Genomic DNA, 18,447 nt, shown 5'->3' on the forward strand with positions numbered 1-18,447 from the left:
AGTCCAGTCATCCTGCAGGTTGCCTCAGGTTATTTTACTTTTTATGTTTAATATTGCAGGGATTTTATGGATTTACCAAAATGCCATAATTTTTATTTTTAAATCACTATTTTTTAAAACAGATTCAATCCAGATCAGACCTTATCGTACTCAGTTTCAGTTCACTGCCACCATATGTAAGTGTTGTCAAGGCTGTAATACATAAAGTATCTGGCTCCAGGGCTGGTTTCAGTGTGGTTTTGGAATACAGATTTTATAATATGCAGTTTCCTTCCTCTGAAGTCAGTGGGCTATTCAGTGGAATAAGGTTTCTGAGGCACAGGTCAGCTCTTCAAAGGCACATAGGCACCCAAATCCTGTTTAAGGATATTCCACTGATTTGAAACAAGGTGCCTGCCTTATTTCCTCCAAAGAGGGGGGATTTCCTAAACCATAGATAGAGCCAGGTTAAACAGGCACTCGGGCACTCCCCAGGCAATCTCTTGACTACTTGTCCCCTACCCTTACCACTAGGCCATAAGATATAGACAGGACATGCCCTTCTTTTGAGACTCAATTTATTCAAGCGGGACCATCCTTAGATTGATCCAACTCATCCTATGGGTGATACTGAAAGAACTGATGGATTTCTGCCCTTGGATTGCACGAGTTTCAGTGATGTTACTGCATACACACGTGCAGTGAGCTTGCTACACAGACCATCTGCATACACGTGCCTCTGGTGTGGACATCTGGTGCTTCTGGGAAACACCAGATTTCCTGAGCTGGAGCAAAGCAGCTGAATAGCATGCAGGCAATGGCGTTGATAGTGTCCAGAAGCACTGTGCTTTTCGTGTCTTCTCTATGAATTTGCAACCTCTGAAGTTGTCTCAAAGCATCATGTGTTGGTGTGTGGTGACAACAGCATGTGCCTCCAGCAGAATTTATCTGCTGCAGCACAGTAGTCATGGCTGTGAAATCTGGAGGAGTGCCAGTGCACTTGGAGCTGTTGCCCTGGACCTTCAGCTAAAGCTGCTGTACACCCAGAAAGTCAGCCAAACATAGGAAAATCCTCAAAACTAAATTAAAACTCCAAGACAGGAAAAGAGGACATGTTTTGGGAAACTTGGATGTATAGCTTTTTGACTCACAGCACCAAAGGAATGTTACTTTGCTCAGTTGTCCTTTGGGCTCTGACTTTCTTATTTGGACTTTCTGATAGATCAATGTTTTGTGACTTCTTGGGATGTGCATGGACAACGGCAGACTTAGGTGAGAACTTACAGAATAATGGTTTCAGCTCTGTAAATGTTGATTAGGGAAAGCAGTTCTGGAGAGGCCTTGTTGCTTTGGCTATTTTAAATGGTGCATATGACTGGAGGAAGAGGAAAAACATGCACACAAGAGTGTGTGTATGTATGTGCGTACAGAACTTAAATAAGCAAACCATCAGGATGTGGATTGGGCATGTTTGGTTGTAGTGCAGGCCCTGCCATAAGACAGGTAATAAGAAGCAGGAAAGAAGCCTTGCTGCAGGTTACCTTACTCTGAAGACCTGTGTTACTGATTTCAGTAGGAGAAAATACAACCCTCAGATACCTATATTAAAGTAGAAAACTTCATTTGAGCAGATATTAAACTGGGTCATCCAAAGAAGAGCTTTGGTTTCCTGGCATTTTCCAGAGTGGGAAAGAGTATGTCAGGGAATAAAAAAATGGCATCACAATTTTGCTGCTGTTCATATTTTTTCCATAAGTGGTCAAAAACACTCCCTGTGCCTACCTCCTTGGTGAGCTCATAGCCAGAGCAGATACTGCTGCAGTGTTTGGGCTCGAGGTGTATCTTCCCTGACTACATTTATCAAAAGCAGGGCTCTGGATCCTCAGCAAGTTCCCCTCTCCCCTCTTGTCCTGGATTTGAGGAAGATGCAGGTCTTTGAGTCCATGCCAGGAAACCCCATGGAACTATAGCTTGAGGACACGGCCAATCCAGGCCTCTCACATACCTCTGGATGGGGAGAAGGGTTGAAGGCAGAGCAGATGGGCACGTCCCAAGGACGGAAGAAGTAAGCAGATATTTGAGCAAAACCTCACAGGCAATTTCTTCTAGCTAATCCCTGCCATAATTCTTCCTCCAGCAAAGCTGCTCTGGTTCATCATTTCCATGAGACAGAAGGCATTTTTTTTACTGCTCATTTCTCAGAGGTCTTAGACACTTGTTTTTAATCATATAGTGTATGCTGACATCTGGTGGCATTCAGCAACAAAAATTTCATTAAACAAATATGTTTCAGTTTTAAGGAGTCGGCATCCTTACTTTCCCTTAGCTGGGTGCAGAAAAGAATTCCTCCCAGATCACTTCAGACTGGGGATTGCTCTAACACATGAGTATAGGACAGGCATGGTCCTGGAACTCTTGTGGGACATGTAAGTGGGCACTGACCTCCAGATAAGGAAGGGACCACCAGCCAAGGCACCTGACTGTGTTCAAACACAGTCACAAAATGGAGCACATGGCATCTTGTCATTCCATATTCTGAACACAGAGAAACAATGCACTAAAAAAAGGTGATGAAAAACAACCATGGGTGTTAGCAGGAACAGAACCACTGTAAAATCTTAGATGGTAACACTTCTGTAATTTATTTTACCTTTATTTCAAATTTGAGAAAAAGAAACAAAACAGCATGTATGAATAGCCAGAGAGATGTACCAAAACCTTGTTTCATGGTATGTAATAAGTAGCATGGAACCAGCTGTCATGGTTAAAAGATACCCATGATGTAGCTGTTCCATTAAAAGTTGGATTAAAATCACATTTAAATTTCATTTCCTTCAGTTCTTACCCTGCTTTTGATTAGTTTTAAGAGCAGTTGATGGTCTTGTGATTTGAAGATTTTGCATTTTAAATTTTGTGTACATGGTCTGGAATTTTATGTGAAATTGTGGGTTTGATCTTTGACCTCTGTTTACTACAGTCCTGATTTGCCACTAATTTGATAGCAAGACATAAGGGCCTACTGTAAACAAGCCGCTCACTTTACATAGCTATGTTTGGCTCCTAAATGAAGAAGTATGTATGGAATATACTTTGGGTACTGCAGCCTCCTCCTAAAGAAATAATAAAAACCACATCACTGCTTAGTTCTCCAGGTAACGTTTACATTTGGAGAAAATAAGTTGCATGCCTAATAGAGGGAGAAAATGCAGTTCATATCCATTTTGGGTTTGTTTGCTTGAAATTATTCTTTAACATATTTGAAAGCTGAGGCTGTCTCTTTTGAAGTCAGTGGGAACTTTGACGTTGATTTTAAAAGGATCAGGATTAAGCCTAAATTGGTGGGGTCTAAAAGGCAAAAATGAAAATGCCCAAAGTCTGCAAATCTCTCATCCACCATGCAGAAAGGAAGGACAAAAGCCTTCTCCAAGGTCTGTAATGTACATCTTGATTCCGGGACTTCTATTTTTTGTACATTTCTAGACTTCAAGATGGAAAGCAACTTTCCAAAGGACTGTAATTGCTAGCATATGAAGTAGTACATACTTGCACCATGATCTTGTAAAGCTGCTGGGGGAAGGGAGATGAAATCTGCTTGTAAAAACCAACTGCTGTTGGTACGCATCTTCCACAAATTGTCCTGCACTGTCCATTACACAGTATTGCCTGCCTGCAACCTGCTCCAGGCAGATCCCCAGCACACAGCCTTATGCATAGTGAGTGACCCAGCAAGTCTGCTTGTAGACATTTAACTCAGAGACAGGTCTTCAACTCTCTCCTGTAACATCCCGCTGGAACCATCCATCCCAGCACTGAACTTCCCATCACGTGGGCTCTATCCTCACAGTGGAACACCTAAGTACCCTGAACAAAAGGCCGTTTTCCTGTTTGGCAGAGAAGGAAACCATTAACTCCTTAATTTTCTGTCTTAGGAAGTCTCAGTGACTGTGACCAGAGCCCAGTAGTGGAGGACAGGGATTCTTCTCAGCTGAGAGTGGCTCATCTACAGTGGCAAAGTGTAAACTCAGAGAAGTGATGGGGCATGGGCAAGCAAGCATGAAAAGCCCTCTTGTTTCCTCTTCAGACACCCAAGTGCATTGAGTATCCCAAATGAGGGAGCACCAGGTCAAGCTCTTCATGGATGGCTTCCAGAGGCTAAAGCAACCAGGAGGAAATTGCCTCCTCTGATGGTTTATGAGGTCCCAATGTTATACAAGCCAGAGTTCAGGGAGACACACAGATCGGTCACTGTCGCACATCAAAGCACTCATTGCAGTCTCCAAATCCTTGTGACCAAACAGAGGAACATTATCTATTGTTAACAGCAACCAGGGCTTGGCCCAAGAGTATCATATAGAAAGGCAGCATCCAAGTGAGGGAATATGTGTGATTTACACCCAAAACAGTCTCTTGCATCTCCACTGCTCAGAAGTAACCCAAGGTGTTAAGAACTTGATGGGAAGCACTAGACAAGGTGGATATAATCTTCCAGGCTGTGAAGTCTTTTCTGTTCTACTCAAAAAATGGTGGCAATAGAATGAGAACAGTCAAAGACTGCTGCCTTACAGATTACTCTGTTTAACCAGCCTTGAGATTTTTCAGCAAACCAACTCAAGCAGCATCTACTCCATCTTCACAGGTGCTACTCCAAGGGAGTGAGGTGCTATTACAGGGAGAAACACTCCTGTCCTGATACTGACCTGGTCAGCCACCACAGAGAGACAAAAATCTGCACACCTGTTGCCTTTGCCCAGGTGTGAAAACAGACAGATCCAGCAACAGCAAATCAGGTCACTTTTCTGAAGACACTTTTATTGAGGTATTTTTGAGCTACCTCTGTTTTGCCACAGTACAACCAAGACAACAACCAAAAATATACAAACAGATATTTGTATATGGTGCATTCTGCACATATTCCCAATGATGTGACCTTGCTAATGTATCGTGATACTCACTGAAAATGCCTTTTATTTCGATGCTTTTCAAGTGGCTGTAGTCTATTTTGCTGGCCCAGATGGCAGTGGACACACCTGATTTGAAAGACCCTCAAATGGAACTTGACTTTGGGAACAAACTTTCAGCATAGCTATGCACCACTGGGAATAATGTTCTCAGTTAAAACCCCCTGCAGGTCCCATCTTCTGCTTCCACTTCACGGAACATTTCCTCATGATCCAGTCCCAAGGACTAGAAACCTTTATGCCAAATACTTCAACATCACTTTTAGCCTGAAAATAGAAATGCACAAGTATAGAGACTCTGGCACATAGTTAGTTGTTTCTCCTAATGGAGGGTAGTAACTGAGCTGAAATAGTTTTTAAAATATTCTTTAATATTTTAATAAGGCTGGCTTACAATGTAAAGAAAAGTTAAAATATTCTGGATAACTGAATAGCAGTTTTATATGCAAGACAATCAGAGATCTTTAATAAGTAGAGGATGCCACAAGTGCCCTGGCATGTTTAGACAGAGTGGGTATGTCTGGACCCAGCTGTGGAACAACTATCTGTCACTGTTAGGTCAACTTCAAAAACAATTCAACAAGGGCTTCATTTAGACAGCATTACAGAAAACCTGTTCCAGTAGCTTTCTTATGCAAGAGACAACCACAGTCACATTTTTATTTTAGGCAGTGAATAAACAAGAATGAAGCAAAACAACAGCGACTGTCCCCAAGAGCTATTTTAGGCTGCTCCTCTCCTCCCACTCCTCATACACTCCTTTTCAATCTCCTACCAATCTGGGCATTTTTGTTAACAGAGAACCATACTGCAAAGGTCATTGGCAGGCTGGTAGGGACCACTGTGGCTTTTGGCTACCAAAGACAATTTATCTAGCCTGGGGGAGTATCAACCCCTTTGCTTCCTATTTTGATCTGGGGCAGAGGTAATTGTGTGAAGAAGGGTGAGAAATGGAGGAACTTTCCTCAGCTTAGCAACCTTTGACAATCGTTTCTGCTTTTCCTCTTCACCCCAGGATCTGCTATACAACAAGTGCAAATTGAGGATGACAAATAAGAACATTAGCTTGGTGTTTCTGTTCAAACGATCCGCCATGAAGTAGCTGATGTTGACACTTAAATTGTCAGCAGACTTCCAGTTTAGCGCTCCAGTTAGAAGAATGGGTCCTTTCACACTTCCCTTTGGGCTATTGTTTCAACTCTCTTTGGATGGGGCAAATATCATTGCAGCAGTTTACACTCCAGTTTCACTGCACTGTTTTTTTGCAACCATAACCCAGATTGCCTAGAATTTTTTTCTATAATGTAAGCTTAGACTACAGAGAATAATTACACAACACTGTAAAAATAATCTGCAGCAATTTACACAGCCATGAAATACTGGAGATGTTTTTTTCCAGTGTGTCTATATATACATGGCTGCAGCTAATTCCAATATTTACAAAGAACTCACTGGAGCTGTGATCACAGAAACTGGTATTTCAAGTTAGGCCACACACATGAACAAAACATTTATTGCTATAAGGCAAGATTTTGTATTTTGGGGTGTTATATCATCATCTAACTGAAGCATTGCTTTGCCAGTTCTGCCTTTTCAATATCATTTTCTGTCTGGATTCAAATAACATCCTTGTGGCTAAGACATTATGCGTTCAAGTTGGAAAGTATTAATTTAAATTCTGTTTCTTTCCTGTAATTGTGTGTGATTTCTTCTATTTTTGACCAAATTAATCATACTGGCAGTCAGCTTTGCTGCTGCTCATTTCTGTTAGGGATCCTATCTCCTTGCCTGCTGGAAGCTCAGTCCCCAGCCTGCTATCCTGCACGCTGACTTGTTCTCTCTCAATGCATCTTGCTGATGGTAGGACCACGGGCCATACTGGGACTAAGCAATCAATGCCAGTTCTTCTTAAGAGTAGGAGAAAACAATTTCAGCAGGGAGCAGAATAACTGCCCACTGACCCTTGTCTGCTGCAATAATTCTCAGGACTTTAAGTGTTTTCAAACCCAGCTAAGCAATGGAATGAACTAATACAAGTCAGTTCCTCCAAGGTAGAGTGTGAGCTCTCTGGATTGCATGCAGTTGTATTGTCCAGAGCCTGAAGATGTGGTGTCTTAATATTCCTTTCTATGACCTTCTAGAAGCCTGCCTCTGTCCTGCGTAATTCTACCAAGCTCCTACCTTGCTAGCTCTACTCTCCCTTTAATGAGCTTGTTTAGTCTTTGTTTTCCCCAGAAGAATAAATGATCAAATCAAAACTAAGAGAAAGAATTAATAAAGCCACAGACTTGGAACAAACACATTGCCTGAAGTTCCTGCAAAGAAGCTGTTCAGGAAATACTTAGAATAGAAAAATACAGGACATAAGTAAGAATAAATGTAAGTGACTATCTGCCTTTGGAAACAACAACTTCTAAGTTTTGCAATCTAGCAGTAAGGGATTAATACTTAACCATTAGATTTAGGCACTGATTTGAAGGAGTTAAATTCCCAGGCTCCCTCCTCAGAGCAGGGTGGGGCATTGGGGAAGTCAGAGACAGAAAAAAAGGCACCTGAATGCCCTGGGAAGGAGCAGCAAAATCTTCTGTCTAGCTCCCTTTCCTCTCCTATGCTCCAGCTCCTCCCCAGCTAAGGGTGTCCTGGTGCACACCAGCAATTGCAGCCCCCCGCACACACCTGTGTGCAGAGTGACCCGTGTGAGGAGCCTTCCCCACACCAGGAAGGGAGTGCCACGTCCACATCCTGTTTGCCTCTCCTCACAGCCACCCCTCCCCACTGCTGTGACAGTGCATGGCATGGCCAGTGGCTGGGGCCCGAGGGCAGGGTCATGGACATCATCCCATGCATCCTGGAATGCATCCTTTGGGGGACAGGGAACTGGGAGTGGGCCCCTGTCTGGCCCCTGGTACAGCACACACAAGGTAAGTGCCCACTGTGCAGCACCAGGAACAAGAGGGCTTGGGGAGAGTCTTATTAATTTCAGCCTCTTTCCTATGTCCTCTGTGTCCATTCCAGCACCTGCTTGCTGCTGGCTCTGCTCCCTCTTCACCCCATTGTTCAGCCTGCCCTTGCTGCCCCTCTGAGCAGTCCTTTCTGAGCAGGAGCTGGACAGGGCTGTTCTGTTCTGTGCTAGAGCATCACTGGATTTTGTCATCTGTGTTTCTGTCACTGTCAGTGCTGACAATGGATTTAGGCAACTGCAAAAGAGAGACTGAATAACTAGCAATTTGAAACATCTGCTAAAAATAAAAATGAATTGGAGGTTGATTAAACCCTTTACCTTTTCTCTGCTTTTTGTTTCACAAACCAGAAGGCATGGAAGGATACCCAACATTCTCAATTTTCTCTGCATAAGAGGCAAACCACTTTTTCATGATGTAAAGTATTGTTATAAGTTGTGCATAAAATGGCTTGCAACTAGCTGCTCTCCTTTTTCTAGGAGCAGCCCAGTAGCAGGTGATAGCCTAAAGAAGGTCCCAAAACCTTTCCCCTCTGGATTCACTAGCATTTGCTACTGAGTGTGTATCCATTTGTCAGGGTGCATTTTTCAGCCCCATGTTCTCTGAGTGAAGGAAAACTGAGAATTCCTGTGCACAGGTCCCTGGTGCAGCAGGACTCCTGCCTGATGGCTGGTGGCAGTGCTTCCCGGGACCAGAGATGGTGTCTCTTATTGGAAGACAAGAAAGTGGAGCCAATGGTTTTACTGTGGGTTTGTGAATTAGGGTCCCAAGGCTGTGAGCTTGCTCAGCTGCCAAGAAGATGGCAGCAACAGGAATTCCCTTGGCATGGGTATATCCACCTGCATGTCAAGGTGGGGCTTTTTTGTTTCCTTGGAAAACCTCCCAGTTCTGCTCCTGTACTCCTTGGGGTTGTTGCATGAGTATTGCTGGTTTTTAAATATGGTAGTTTTCTGGGTAGACCTTGATAATATTTTAGAGCTGCTTGGGTGTCTGTGGTTGAGACTGATATTCTGTTCTTTTATTTACTTTAATTGTAGCTTTGGAGCAGTAATGGGTTACTTTAAGTCATGTGTTGATGCCAACCTTTATTTTCCCAACAGTTAAATTCTTCTGTCCACCCCCATTTTCACATTTTACATTCTTGGATGCCTCAGAAAAAATTTCCTCCTCCCATTCATGGCTATCCTGGCTGTGATTCAGTGGATCATCCCATTTTCGAGTCTTCACACAGGAGGTCTTTCCCTTCCCCTTTTCTTGAGGTAATTTCATCCTCTTGGTTTGAAAAGGAGCTCTTCGTTTTCTCCCTCTACAAGAGACCATAACTGCACTGGCTCTGATCTGCCTGGGAGCATCCCAAGACAGCTGAGGGGAGTTACTTTTGGGGGAGTATTTTTCAGCCCCTTCAACCCCATCAGGAGGTGAAAGGGTGAGATCCCCTTTCAAGAGCTCCTAGACCCGAGGGGCTTGGCACAGCTGCCAGTTGCGGTAGCCCAGTGCCACATGGGCATCAGACACATCCACACAGGATCAGCAGACCTGATACATTCTTTAGGGAAAGCCATGCATTAGAGTAGGCCTTCAATGATGTCTGTAACACTCAGCTCCCTGGAAAAACTTAAAGTGGCCATGTCCACGTGGCTGTATAGTATAATGCTTCTTTTGTTGGAATTACATTTCTTTGTCTTTTGATTTAATTGGGCTTATTCTGAGAGGCCCCTGATCTGGCTGATTGGATGCTAGCTGTTGGCATAAGGATAGAAGGGGGCACACATGGCCATGGGGGAAAAAAGGTGGAAGTAGGATTTCTCCTTAGCATCAATGTGGATATAGCTTGGTTGATACTGCTTGAGGAGCTGCATCTCTGAAACCAGCAACATGCAAGGCATGCTCCCACAGCCCTCCCTGTATAGGCATGGTGTGTTATGGGACATGAGTGTGTTTAATAGTGCAATAAAATCTGATGAAATATGTACTTAGTTACCTGAAGTATTTCCTGCAAACTCATATTGTAGTATTTTTGTGTCTGCTGGAGTAATGAGTGTAGGAAGCCACAACATGTGGGCTTTGTCTGCTTAATAGAAAGTGTATGTAATTGCCTCAGTGTAATACATTTTTATTTCCCTCAGGACTTCTTATAGGTTTTTACTTATTTACAATATTGTTGTTTATGGACAAAAACAATTTGCAGGATTAGTTGAGATTATTATCTGCAGTATTGATCTTGGTTTGACTTTGTATCAGAGTAGGAGAAAACAGCTGGGTGAGAACAGTCACAGACTCAGATGTAGTAGAATAATAGAATAGTTTGGATTGGAAGGGACTTACAGGTCAGCTAGTTCCAAACCCCTTGCCATGGGCAGGAACAACTTCCACTAGACAATATTACTCAGAGCCCCATAACGACTCTTTTGTTACTCAACATTTCACATGTCTGTTGTGTGTAGACATTCTGTGTAGTTTTTCAAGTGCAGAAGCTGAGCCAGAGATAGGAATTTATTCCACTTCTGCTTTTTTTTCCCTTTTTGCCTTCATAGACTCTGAGTTATTACTGGCTGCCTAGACAGCCACCTCAAAATATTGTCTTATTTTGTGCATTGTAGGAATAAATAATTTCTGCTCTGTATTTAGAGGCTGACGATGCTGACAGTTCCTTGAGAAGGATCTATGGCCTCTTGTCCCCTCACAGTCTATCTCTGCCTGTCAGATTGTGAGTATGTGCCTGATCCCTTGTGTGGTTTCATCAGCCAGTGGTGGTGGCTGCTATCAGGTGTGATGAGAAATCCCACAGATTAAGCAGATTCTTGTAGATGTCTTTCTACTCTACCTTCTATCATATAGATGAAATCTAGATTTTATGTGGAATGTCACAATTGAGGTTTTTAGCTCATTCTGTTCAAGAACATCTTCAGTGCTTCAACTCTCCCTTCTCTACTCGGGACTTGATGTCCAGTGCTACTGAGCCTCAGCAAGGTGAGAGCATCATTTGGTCCCGTTTTTTTCCCGGGCAGCACAGTGCCTGCTGGTACTGATGCCATGGGGGCCACTTCACCTGTTCTGTGGCGGACCCAAGGCAGGAAGACAGGGAGCTGTCTTTCTCCATGGAGAGAAAGATTTTCTCTCCATTTGCCTTGGCTGAGGAGGCACCCCATAAAAAGTGAGGGTCTCTTTAGCTGGCACCATCACCAGATAAAAATGTTGTCATGGTATATCCCTACAAACATTCAGCAAGACATTTTAACACTTAAACAATGACATTTCCAAACATGGCTTTCAATTAGGAAAAGCTCTAGAGCAAGTCAAAGTGTCCATAGGAAGTGTGGCTGGGCATCAGAAGGCAGCATGGTCACGGCACAAGTGGGTTTCAATCAGGCCATCTCTCCTATGCAAGAAGGAAGAGAAAGGCTGTTAAAAGTGAAGGCACACCCTCCTGGGGTTTTTAATGCTATTTTCTCTGTAGGATACCTCAATCTCCAGTCTGCGCCAGATGTTAGCTTTTTCAGGTTAATCAGTAAACCAGTCCCTGAGCATGGAGAAAGTAGACACAAATGTCCTCACTCAGCTTTCTGCTAGTGTACTTATCTCTGAAGACTGCAGTGAAGTTTTCCCTGTTGAACACTATCCCTTCAGGTCTTTATTCTAAAACTGTTCACTGAAAGTAAGCAAGGGTATCAAAACACTGACTATTCCATCCTATTGTCTTTACCTGTCAGATTTCAGAGTTTGTGCAGTTTCAGTTTCCTTTATCTTACTGGGAAATGTGTTTGGGAGAAAATGCATACCATTTCTTAGGTATTAGGGAAACGTATATTATTTTCAGCCCTAATAAAACTTAGGAAGAGGACTTTGTTCAGCCTTCCAAATACAGCTTTTTTGAATCTCTCACAGGGGAATTAAAAATTTAAATGTTATAATGAAACCCACAATCACAGAATGGGTGAGGTTGGAAGTGATCATCTAGTTCAACCTCCCTCCTCAAGTAGGGCCCCCTAGAGCACATTACTCGAAATTGTGTCCAAAAGGCTTTTGAATTATTCCAGAGGAGGAGACTCTACAACCTCTCTCGGCAGCCTGCTTCAGTCCTCACAGTAAAAAATTCTTCCTCATGTTCCGATGGAATCTCCTATGTTTCACTTTCTGCCCATTGCAGCTAGAAGCAAGAAGCATTGCATGATTTTCCAGTGTTGTTCTGCTGCTGTCAAGAATCCAGCAACTTTCCATGGTTTAGTGCCCATTTAACTAGTGTCTGCTAGAAAACAATTTGTGGCTTTGGCTCTTAAATGCAGGACTGTCAGCTGGGCCAGCTTGCACACAAGCTCCCAGGCTCTGCCAGAGCTATAGGTCTGATCTGCTGAGGGTTGTGTTTTGATTAGCTTTAGTGTGACCAAGAAGCTGACACAAGAAGGCAAAATTGAATGCTGGTTAGAAAATATTGCCCATATCTTTTTTCAGCTTCATACATCCATTCTTCTGTACTGAACATCAACTGTCCCTGCAGATGTAAAGATGTGAAATGAGCACACAGCTTGTAGACTGCAGCCTCCAGCTTAAAGAGGGATCAGCTGCTTCTTGGGAACTTACGCATTACTCAAAGATAAGGGAAATAAGTACAGGAAAGCATTACCCCTTGCCTGTCCATTTGCACAATACTGTAAGCATGTCTGTATCATCCCAGCCCTCAAATTCCATAGGGAAATATAGGGGTTTTTCCATCAATCACTGCAAGCAGAGTGGGAGTAAACTGTGGAGCTGTTTATACCTTTGAATGTAGAGGAGGCTGGTCTGGAACAGTGGGAATGTAGCCCAAAGACTGGAAGCAGTATGCAGTTTTCTAAGCATGCTTGAGGAGTGACCTGCTTACCTGGTTTCCACCAGGCACTTCTCTGGGTTCCAGAAGAGAATTTTCTAGTATGTGTTATTGGCAGGCCTCTAGTACCCTGCTTGGGGTCCGCCTACAAAGCCTGGAAGGAGTCATGTGCCCATGACCCAGTGTGGTGCCAGGCAGCAGAGAACAGCAAACCAACAGCTCTGCATTCTGAGCTTGGGGCATACAGACTCAAAGCAAACACTGATGATGGGTGAGCTCACAGGCCATCTATTCTGGACATTTTATTCTCTTCAGCATTGCTGGCAGAGCTGCTTGCAGGAGTGTTTTCTTGCCTAACAGACAACAGAAGCTGGGGAGCAAAACCCTTTTATTTAGGCTGATACCTCACAATTCATTTTGAAGAAGTCTTGGTAGCTCTTTCTGGACACCTCACTGGAAATGAATGCTCTTGCAGTGCTGAGGCTATGCAAAGCACAAGCTATAGCTTGTCCCAGTGTCTGTTGTCTGATTCTCACTGGGCTATTTTTCACAAATCTCAGACTGTTTTCAATGCTTCCCTTCCCAGCTGATGCTATGGTAAAATAATTTTTTTTTTTTTTTTTTTCAGAGGATGTTAAAGAACATTTACATTTGATTTTTTTCCTTTTTTTTTTTTTTTTTTTTTTTTTTTTTTTTTACTGATTATTGAGGTGACTGCAAGTTAAACAGGAGCTTTGTAATTACACTCATCTGTTTTAAGAGGCATGAGAATGTTAATAAGGAAATTTCTGGGCAGTAAGGAACATTAAAATACTTGTCATTTGTCAGAGAGTGGGGTGCAGAGGACAGATGCAAAGAAACTTGAGTCACTAATTACACATATCCTACCTAGTGCATAATTTAGTTTTGCTTTGGACTGCTTCAAAATGGTATGTTACAGAAAAATGGGGTGCATAGTGCAGGCTATGTCTGATATCCAGCTTAGCCACTGACTAGGGAGCTTAAACTATGGAGCCAGCAGACCATGGTGAGTTCTCCTCTTCCTTTAGTCAGCATTGAGTGGGAAAGACTCATAGGATGAATCTGAATCTCTCTGCTGCTCTGGAGGTGCCTGGCTCAGTGTAGTGCTTTAGCCTTCCCGTTCCCATCTTCTAGACTAGTTTACAAGCAATGACTTCAAATAAAATTTGCTGTGGCCATTGTGTTGATTTTCAAGTCTCACAGCATGTCTGTGAGTTGCAAAGAGATGTAGGGTGAAAGTCTGGCTCATACCAACACCTGTCTGTTCCTGAGAATTCGTGAGGTTGCTGTGTGGATCTAGGACATTGCTGTCACACAAAGGAGTAGTGTTGCTCCCACCTTGAATCTGTGTTTCTGCTGCTTCATTTGCCCTAGCACTCATTTGACTCCTTGATGAGGCACTTCGTGTGGGCAAATTGACAGGAAAATACTCATTGATGTAATTTTTAAAATGAAAATTGTCTTTCATGTAAAATCTCACGTGTAACACCAGCCCCTTATGATTTTGTGTTCCAAAGACTTCCTTGCTCTTCGGAGCTTAAGTATGATCCTTCTTTTACTGTAGTCTCAAAAGTCTGCTTTGGGCATGGATTAAAAAGATGTCTGAATCTTATCTTTGCTTGTCTCCAACAGTCTGCTATATCTGATTAAGTCCTCTTTGAAGGAATCAAAAAAACCCAAATTACTCAAGCAGAAATCTGACAAAACTCAAACCCCAAGGCTTTAGAAAGATGAACAAACAGCAGACTGTGCACTTCAGTCATAAGGGAGGTGAGGACCTTTGACTTGTAACTAAGACTGTGATTATTTTATTTGGAGTTTTGATGACATGCATAAACTGTTATGCTCATATTTATAATGTCACCATGGACTGTCCCAGAATAATAGTGTTCACTAATATGAGCAGTTGGGAGATATGCTTACCATGCTTTGACTAATAAGGACTTTGAAACATGTGGCCAGAAGCTTCAAAGAACAGCCAGTTGGTGTGTGAATCAACACCAGTCCTGGAGCAGTGCTCTTAAGAAAGGGATATTTGCAGTGTGCTCAAAAGTAAATAGTCAATATCAAACTAAATGTGTGCTGCTTAAACTGGGGTAATACTAGTGTAACTCCATTCTCCTCAATGACGTTCATGGTTGATTTACATCACCTATGCCAGAAGCTTTGGCCTTGTTTGGTGATATGAACTGTTTTGCCCATAATGGGGAAATGAAGAGAGATTATGAAACTATGATAGCAAAAAATCACAGAATCACTAGTTTAACTCTTGGATGAGGCACACAGCCACTCTCTGGCTATATTTCCCTTTGTATCCTGCTGTGTTTTGCAGAAATAACCCTGTAATGTAGAGGTCTATGGTGAAGTGCAAGGTTTGGAGGAAGTCCCTCCACGCACAAAAACAATGACTCAGAGCAAAACAAATACTGGCTCCTGGACAGGAGTTCTTTGTGGTGGCTGAGGTGAAGTAGAAACATTGAAGTGCGTATCTCTTTATGGAGAAGTCTGCCTCTTGTTGACATTCAATTCCCTAAAATCAAATCAGCCTCATGGGAGCTGAAATCTCCACCAGAGTACCAGCTAACAATGTCATCCTTCTGGAAATAAAGTAATTTTGCCAGCTGATACAGATTGCACTTGAAGCCTTTTTCTTCAACAGCCAAGGATATCTCCACTGTAAAGATGTTCCTGTGAAAAACAACCAAAATATGGGGTTTATTTGCATAACAGACTTGTACCCACACAATTTACTCACAAGTAAAATCTAGTATAATTTTCTGGGCTCCAGCCTGGGAGTAGATAGATCATGACTCCATTTACTTTGCTTTATGACTCTAACATACTATTTCTTAATGTTCCCTTTCCATTTTTATTGGAGGTATTGCTGTGGGTTTGGGGATTTTTTTCTGCTTTGTAATTGTCACAAGGTTCTTGCATTTATTGACTTCTTATCACATTATTTTCTTTCTTCTGTTTCTCTCTCTTTTAGTAACAATCTTTTGCTCCCAGCAGTGACTAAAGCACCATGAACATTTTCATTCAGTGTCTGTGTTATCATGCAGCAATGGCTCAGTCATCATGTCAAGAGCCAAGCTTGTAGTGTCTGCAGAAACTTTGATCAAGCAAATAACAGCAGCTTTCACCTGGTCAACATTCTAGCTCTAGCTCTTGACTATGGTACTGGTTTTCACCAGAGTTAATGTTCTTCATAGTAATTTATGTAGTCTATATTAGGGATTTGTGATTAATAAAGTATTGCTAGCAATCAGGATGTTTAGTTACTGCTGAAAAGTGCTTGCACAGCACTGAGGTGTATTTTGTTGTTCATATGGCCCCATCAATGTGTAGGGTGCACAAGAAGCCCAAAGGGGACACAGTTGACCCATATTCCATATAAGGAATATTCCATACCATATGGTATCATGCTCAGCATATAAAGCAAGGGGAAAAGAGAAAAAGGGGACATTTGGCACTGGTACTCCTAGGTAACCATACCCATGATGGAGCCCTGCTTTTGTAGAAATGGCTGAACACTTATACAACCAATGGGAAGCAGTGAATGAATTCCTGATATTGCTTTGCTTCTCATGCAGTGTTTGCTTTATCTATTAAACTGTCTCTATCTCAACCCACAAGTTTTTGCGCTTTTACCCTTCCAATTTTCTCCCCCATCTTGCTGGAAGAGGGCTCCAGCTGCGTGAGGCTGATCTGTTGGCTGCTGTGATAACCACACATCAGAGTCTGCCAGGACAAACTGAAAAGCAGTGCATGGTTTAACAAGCATGCATGTGAGAGATAATAGCATCTGGCTCATGAAAAGGATATTCAGTTCTCCTTCATCTCTTTAATTCCTGAAAAGTAATTTATCTTCCTGACCCCATTTCTGTAGTAATCCCTGTCAAGAGGAAGCTCTATAGCCATTATATCCTATAGTAATGCTAAAATAGCATGAAAAAAAAGACAGCAAGTTCTATATTGGAGAATCCACATAAGATACAGTTTCTGAAAGACCAAAATACTCAAAACTAGAGGGAAAACCACCACCACCACCTTGTTATCTCTGTAAGTACAACAGAGCATATAAAAAGGTGTTAAAGTTACATAGAAGGGATCCTTCAGCTACACTCATTTTAGTTTTCTCTTGCAGAAGGCAGCTATGAAGTAGATGCTTTGGATTTTGTGAACTAAACACCTACGCTTTATGTCAGCATTCACCATGGATTACAAAATGTTAATAATACTTTTATACTTTAAACCAGTAAACAACATTTTGTAGTAAAATGTCAAAATGTACAGCTGCAGTGTGTCACAGGGAGACAGCTAAGCAAACATGAGCCCACTGCCTATTTCTTAGGCCCTTGCAAGAAACTTGCATGTGAGGACATTTCTTTAGAGTTTAGTTTTCTATTCCAAGATTTGCATCTTACAGTTTTGAACATAAGTATCTGCAAATTAAAAGCATCCAGCTGTGTGTTTGTGTGTATGCATCCATCTATATATGTGTGAATGTTTCAGAGAGTGCAGGACCTCTTGTTTTAGATCACCACTGATAATCTAGCAGTTGTTTATATTTAAATGAATAATGCTGCTAAGCAGAAGGTTCTGCCTTCTGGAGTCCACTCTTTTTTCTTTTTTTTTTTTTTTTTTTTTTTTTTTTTTTTTTTTTTTTGCGTTAGGAACTATCTGTAAATGATTAACACTCTCTCTGGAAATGAAAGCAGGAGAGCCAAGTTGCACAAGGTGCAGGAAGGAAAGCAAGAAACTATTGCAGAGCACCCCTCCTTTGCAGGAACAGCAGACTGGAAGGGCCTTTGGGCTACTCTTTCCCCTGCCATAAAATCAAGTAATTCTTTTAACAGATGGATCCAACTTCATTCTAAATGCAGTCAGGTCTTGTTTTTTTTCCCTGCCCTGTTGTTACTCCTGTTAGAATATTTCTGAAATGCCACTGGCTTGGAAGCACAGTGATTTCCTGCCTGTGTTTACCCCTGTCTGACATGGGTGACTCCGTATTTCAACAATTGAGCGTGTTCACTCAGGATGTGACATGGAGAAGCATTTTATGTGAAGATCACAGGAAGGGTTTGTTACAGCTAACAGAAGATTATTTGAGTTAGAATGGGAGACAAGCCTGCCTTTGTTTGAAAACTGGTGCTGGAGAGGTGCATGCTGGAAAAGGTATGCCATTCCTCTCAACTGGTAAAGGGAGATTTTTTATATAAAAATTCTTTTCAGGATTTGCTAAATAATGTATTAAGCTGGTTACATTTCTGTCAGGGTTTTCTGTTTCTGATTGAAGTAGAGTCAGAAATAGCTCATTTGTACTTCAGCAAGACATGTACTACAATAGCAAGAGGGAATGAGCTCTTTCTGCTTGGCTTGGAGGCACATTTGTGTGTACATGCAGAGGTTGTGTGTAAATGCAGAGTGAGACATCTCTCCAAGAGTACTCCTTGTGCCTAGCCAAGCACTATTTACTCAGTTGTTCAGATAGCTCCCTTTTGAGCTTGCCTCCAGCTTCCCATAAGCCCTGTGTCACCTCCTTGGCTCTCAGTTTAAGGGTCCAGGGAGCTACATTAAGCAGGGATAGGAACAGCACAGCCTCTCAGTGTGAGCCAGACTGTACTTCTGGGGATTAATATTCATAGGCTTGGAGGGTCTGGCTTGGACCTTACCTTGTACAGCAGGAATTAGCCTGGGTCAAACAGGAATATCCAGAAAGCCT

General features: G+C 42.3%; 1 protein-coding gene across 3 annotated transcripts in view; it reads left to right on the forward strand.

The window, feature by feature from the left end:
• Window positions 1–7,456: 7,456 nt before the first annotated feature.
• Window positions 7,457–18,447, forward strand: part of NIPAL2 (NIPA like domain containing 2) — a 53,331-nt gene continuing 42,340 nt past the window's right edge. For 2 of the 3 annotated variants that reach the window (XM_083863717.1, XM_083863719.1), the window contains exon 1: window positions 7,457–7,858. In XM_083863717.1, coding sequence (XP_083719843.1) covers window positions 7,733–7,858 — 126 coding nt within the window. In that variant the 5' untranslated portion in view covers window positions 7,457–7,732. Of the gene's footprint in view, window positions 7,859–17,813; window positions 17,901–18,447 lie in introns of those variants that run through there. The other variant, XM_083863718.1, reaches the window with a different exon arrangement.

Source organism: Zosterops lateralis, assembly GCF_965231275.1.
Source record: "Zosterops lateralis genome assembly, chromosome: 1".
In the NCBI taxonomy this organism is placed as follows: Eukaryota; Metazoa; Chordata; class Aves; order Passeriformes; family Zosteropidae; genus Zosterops; species Zosterops lateralis.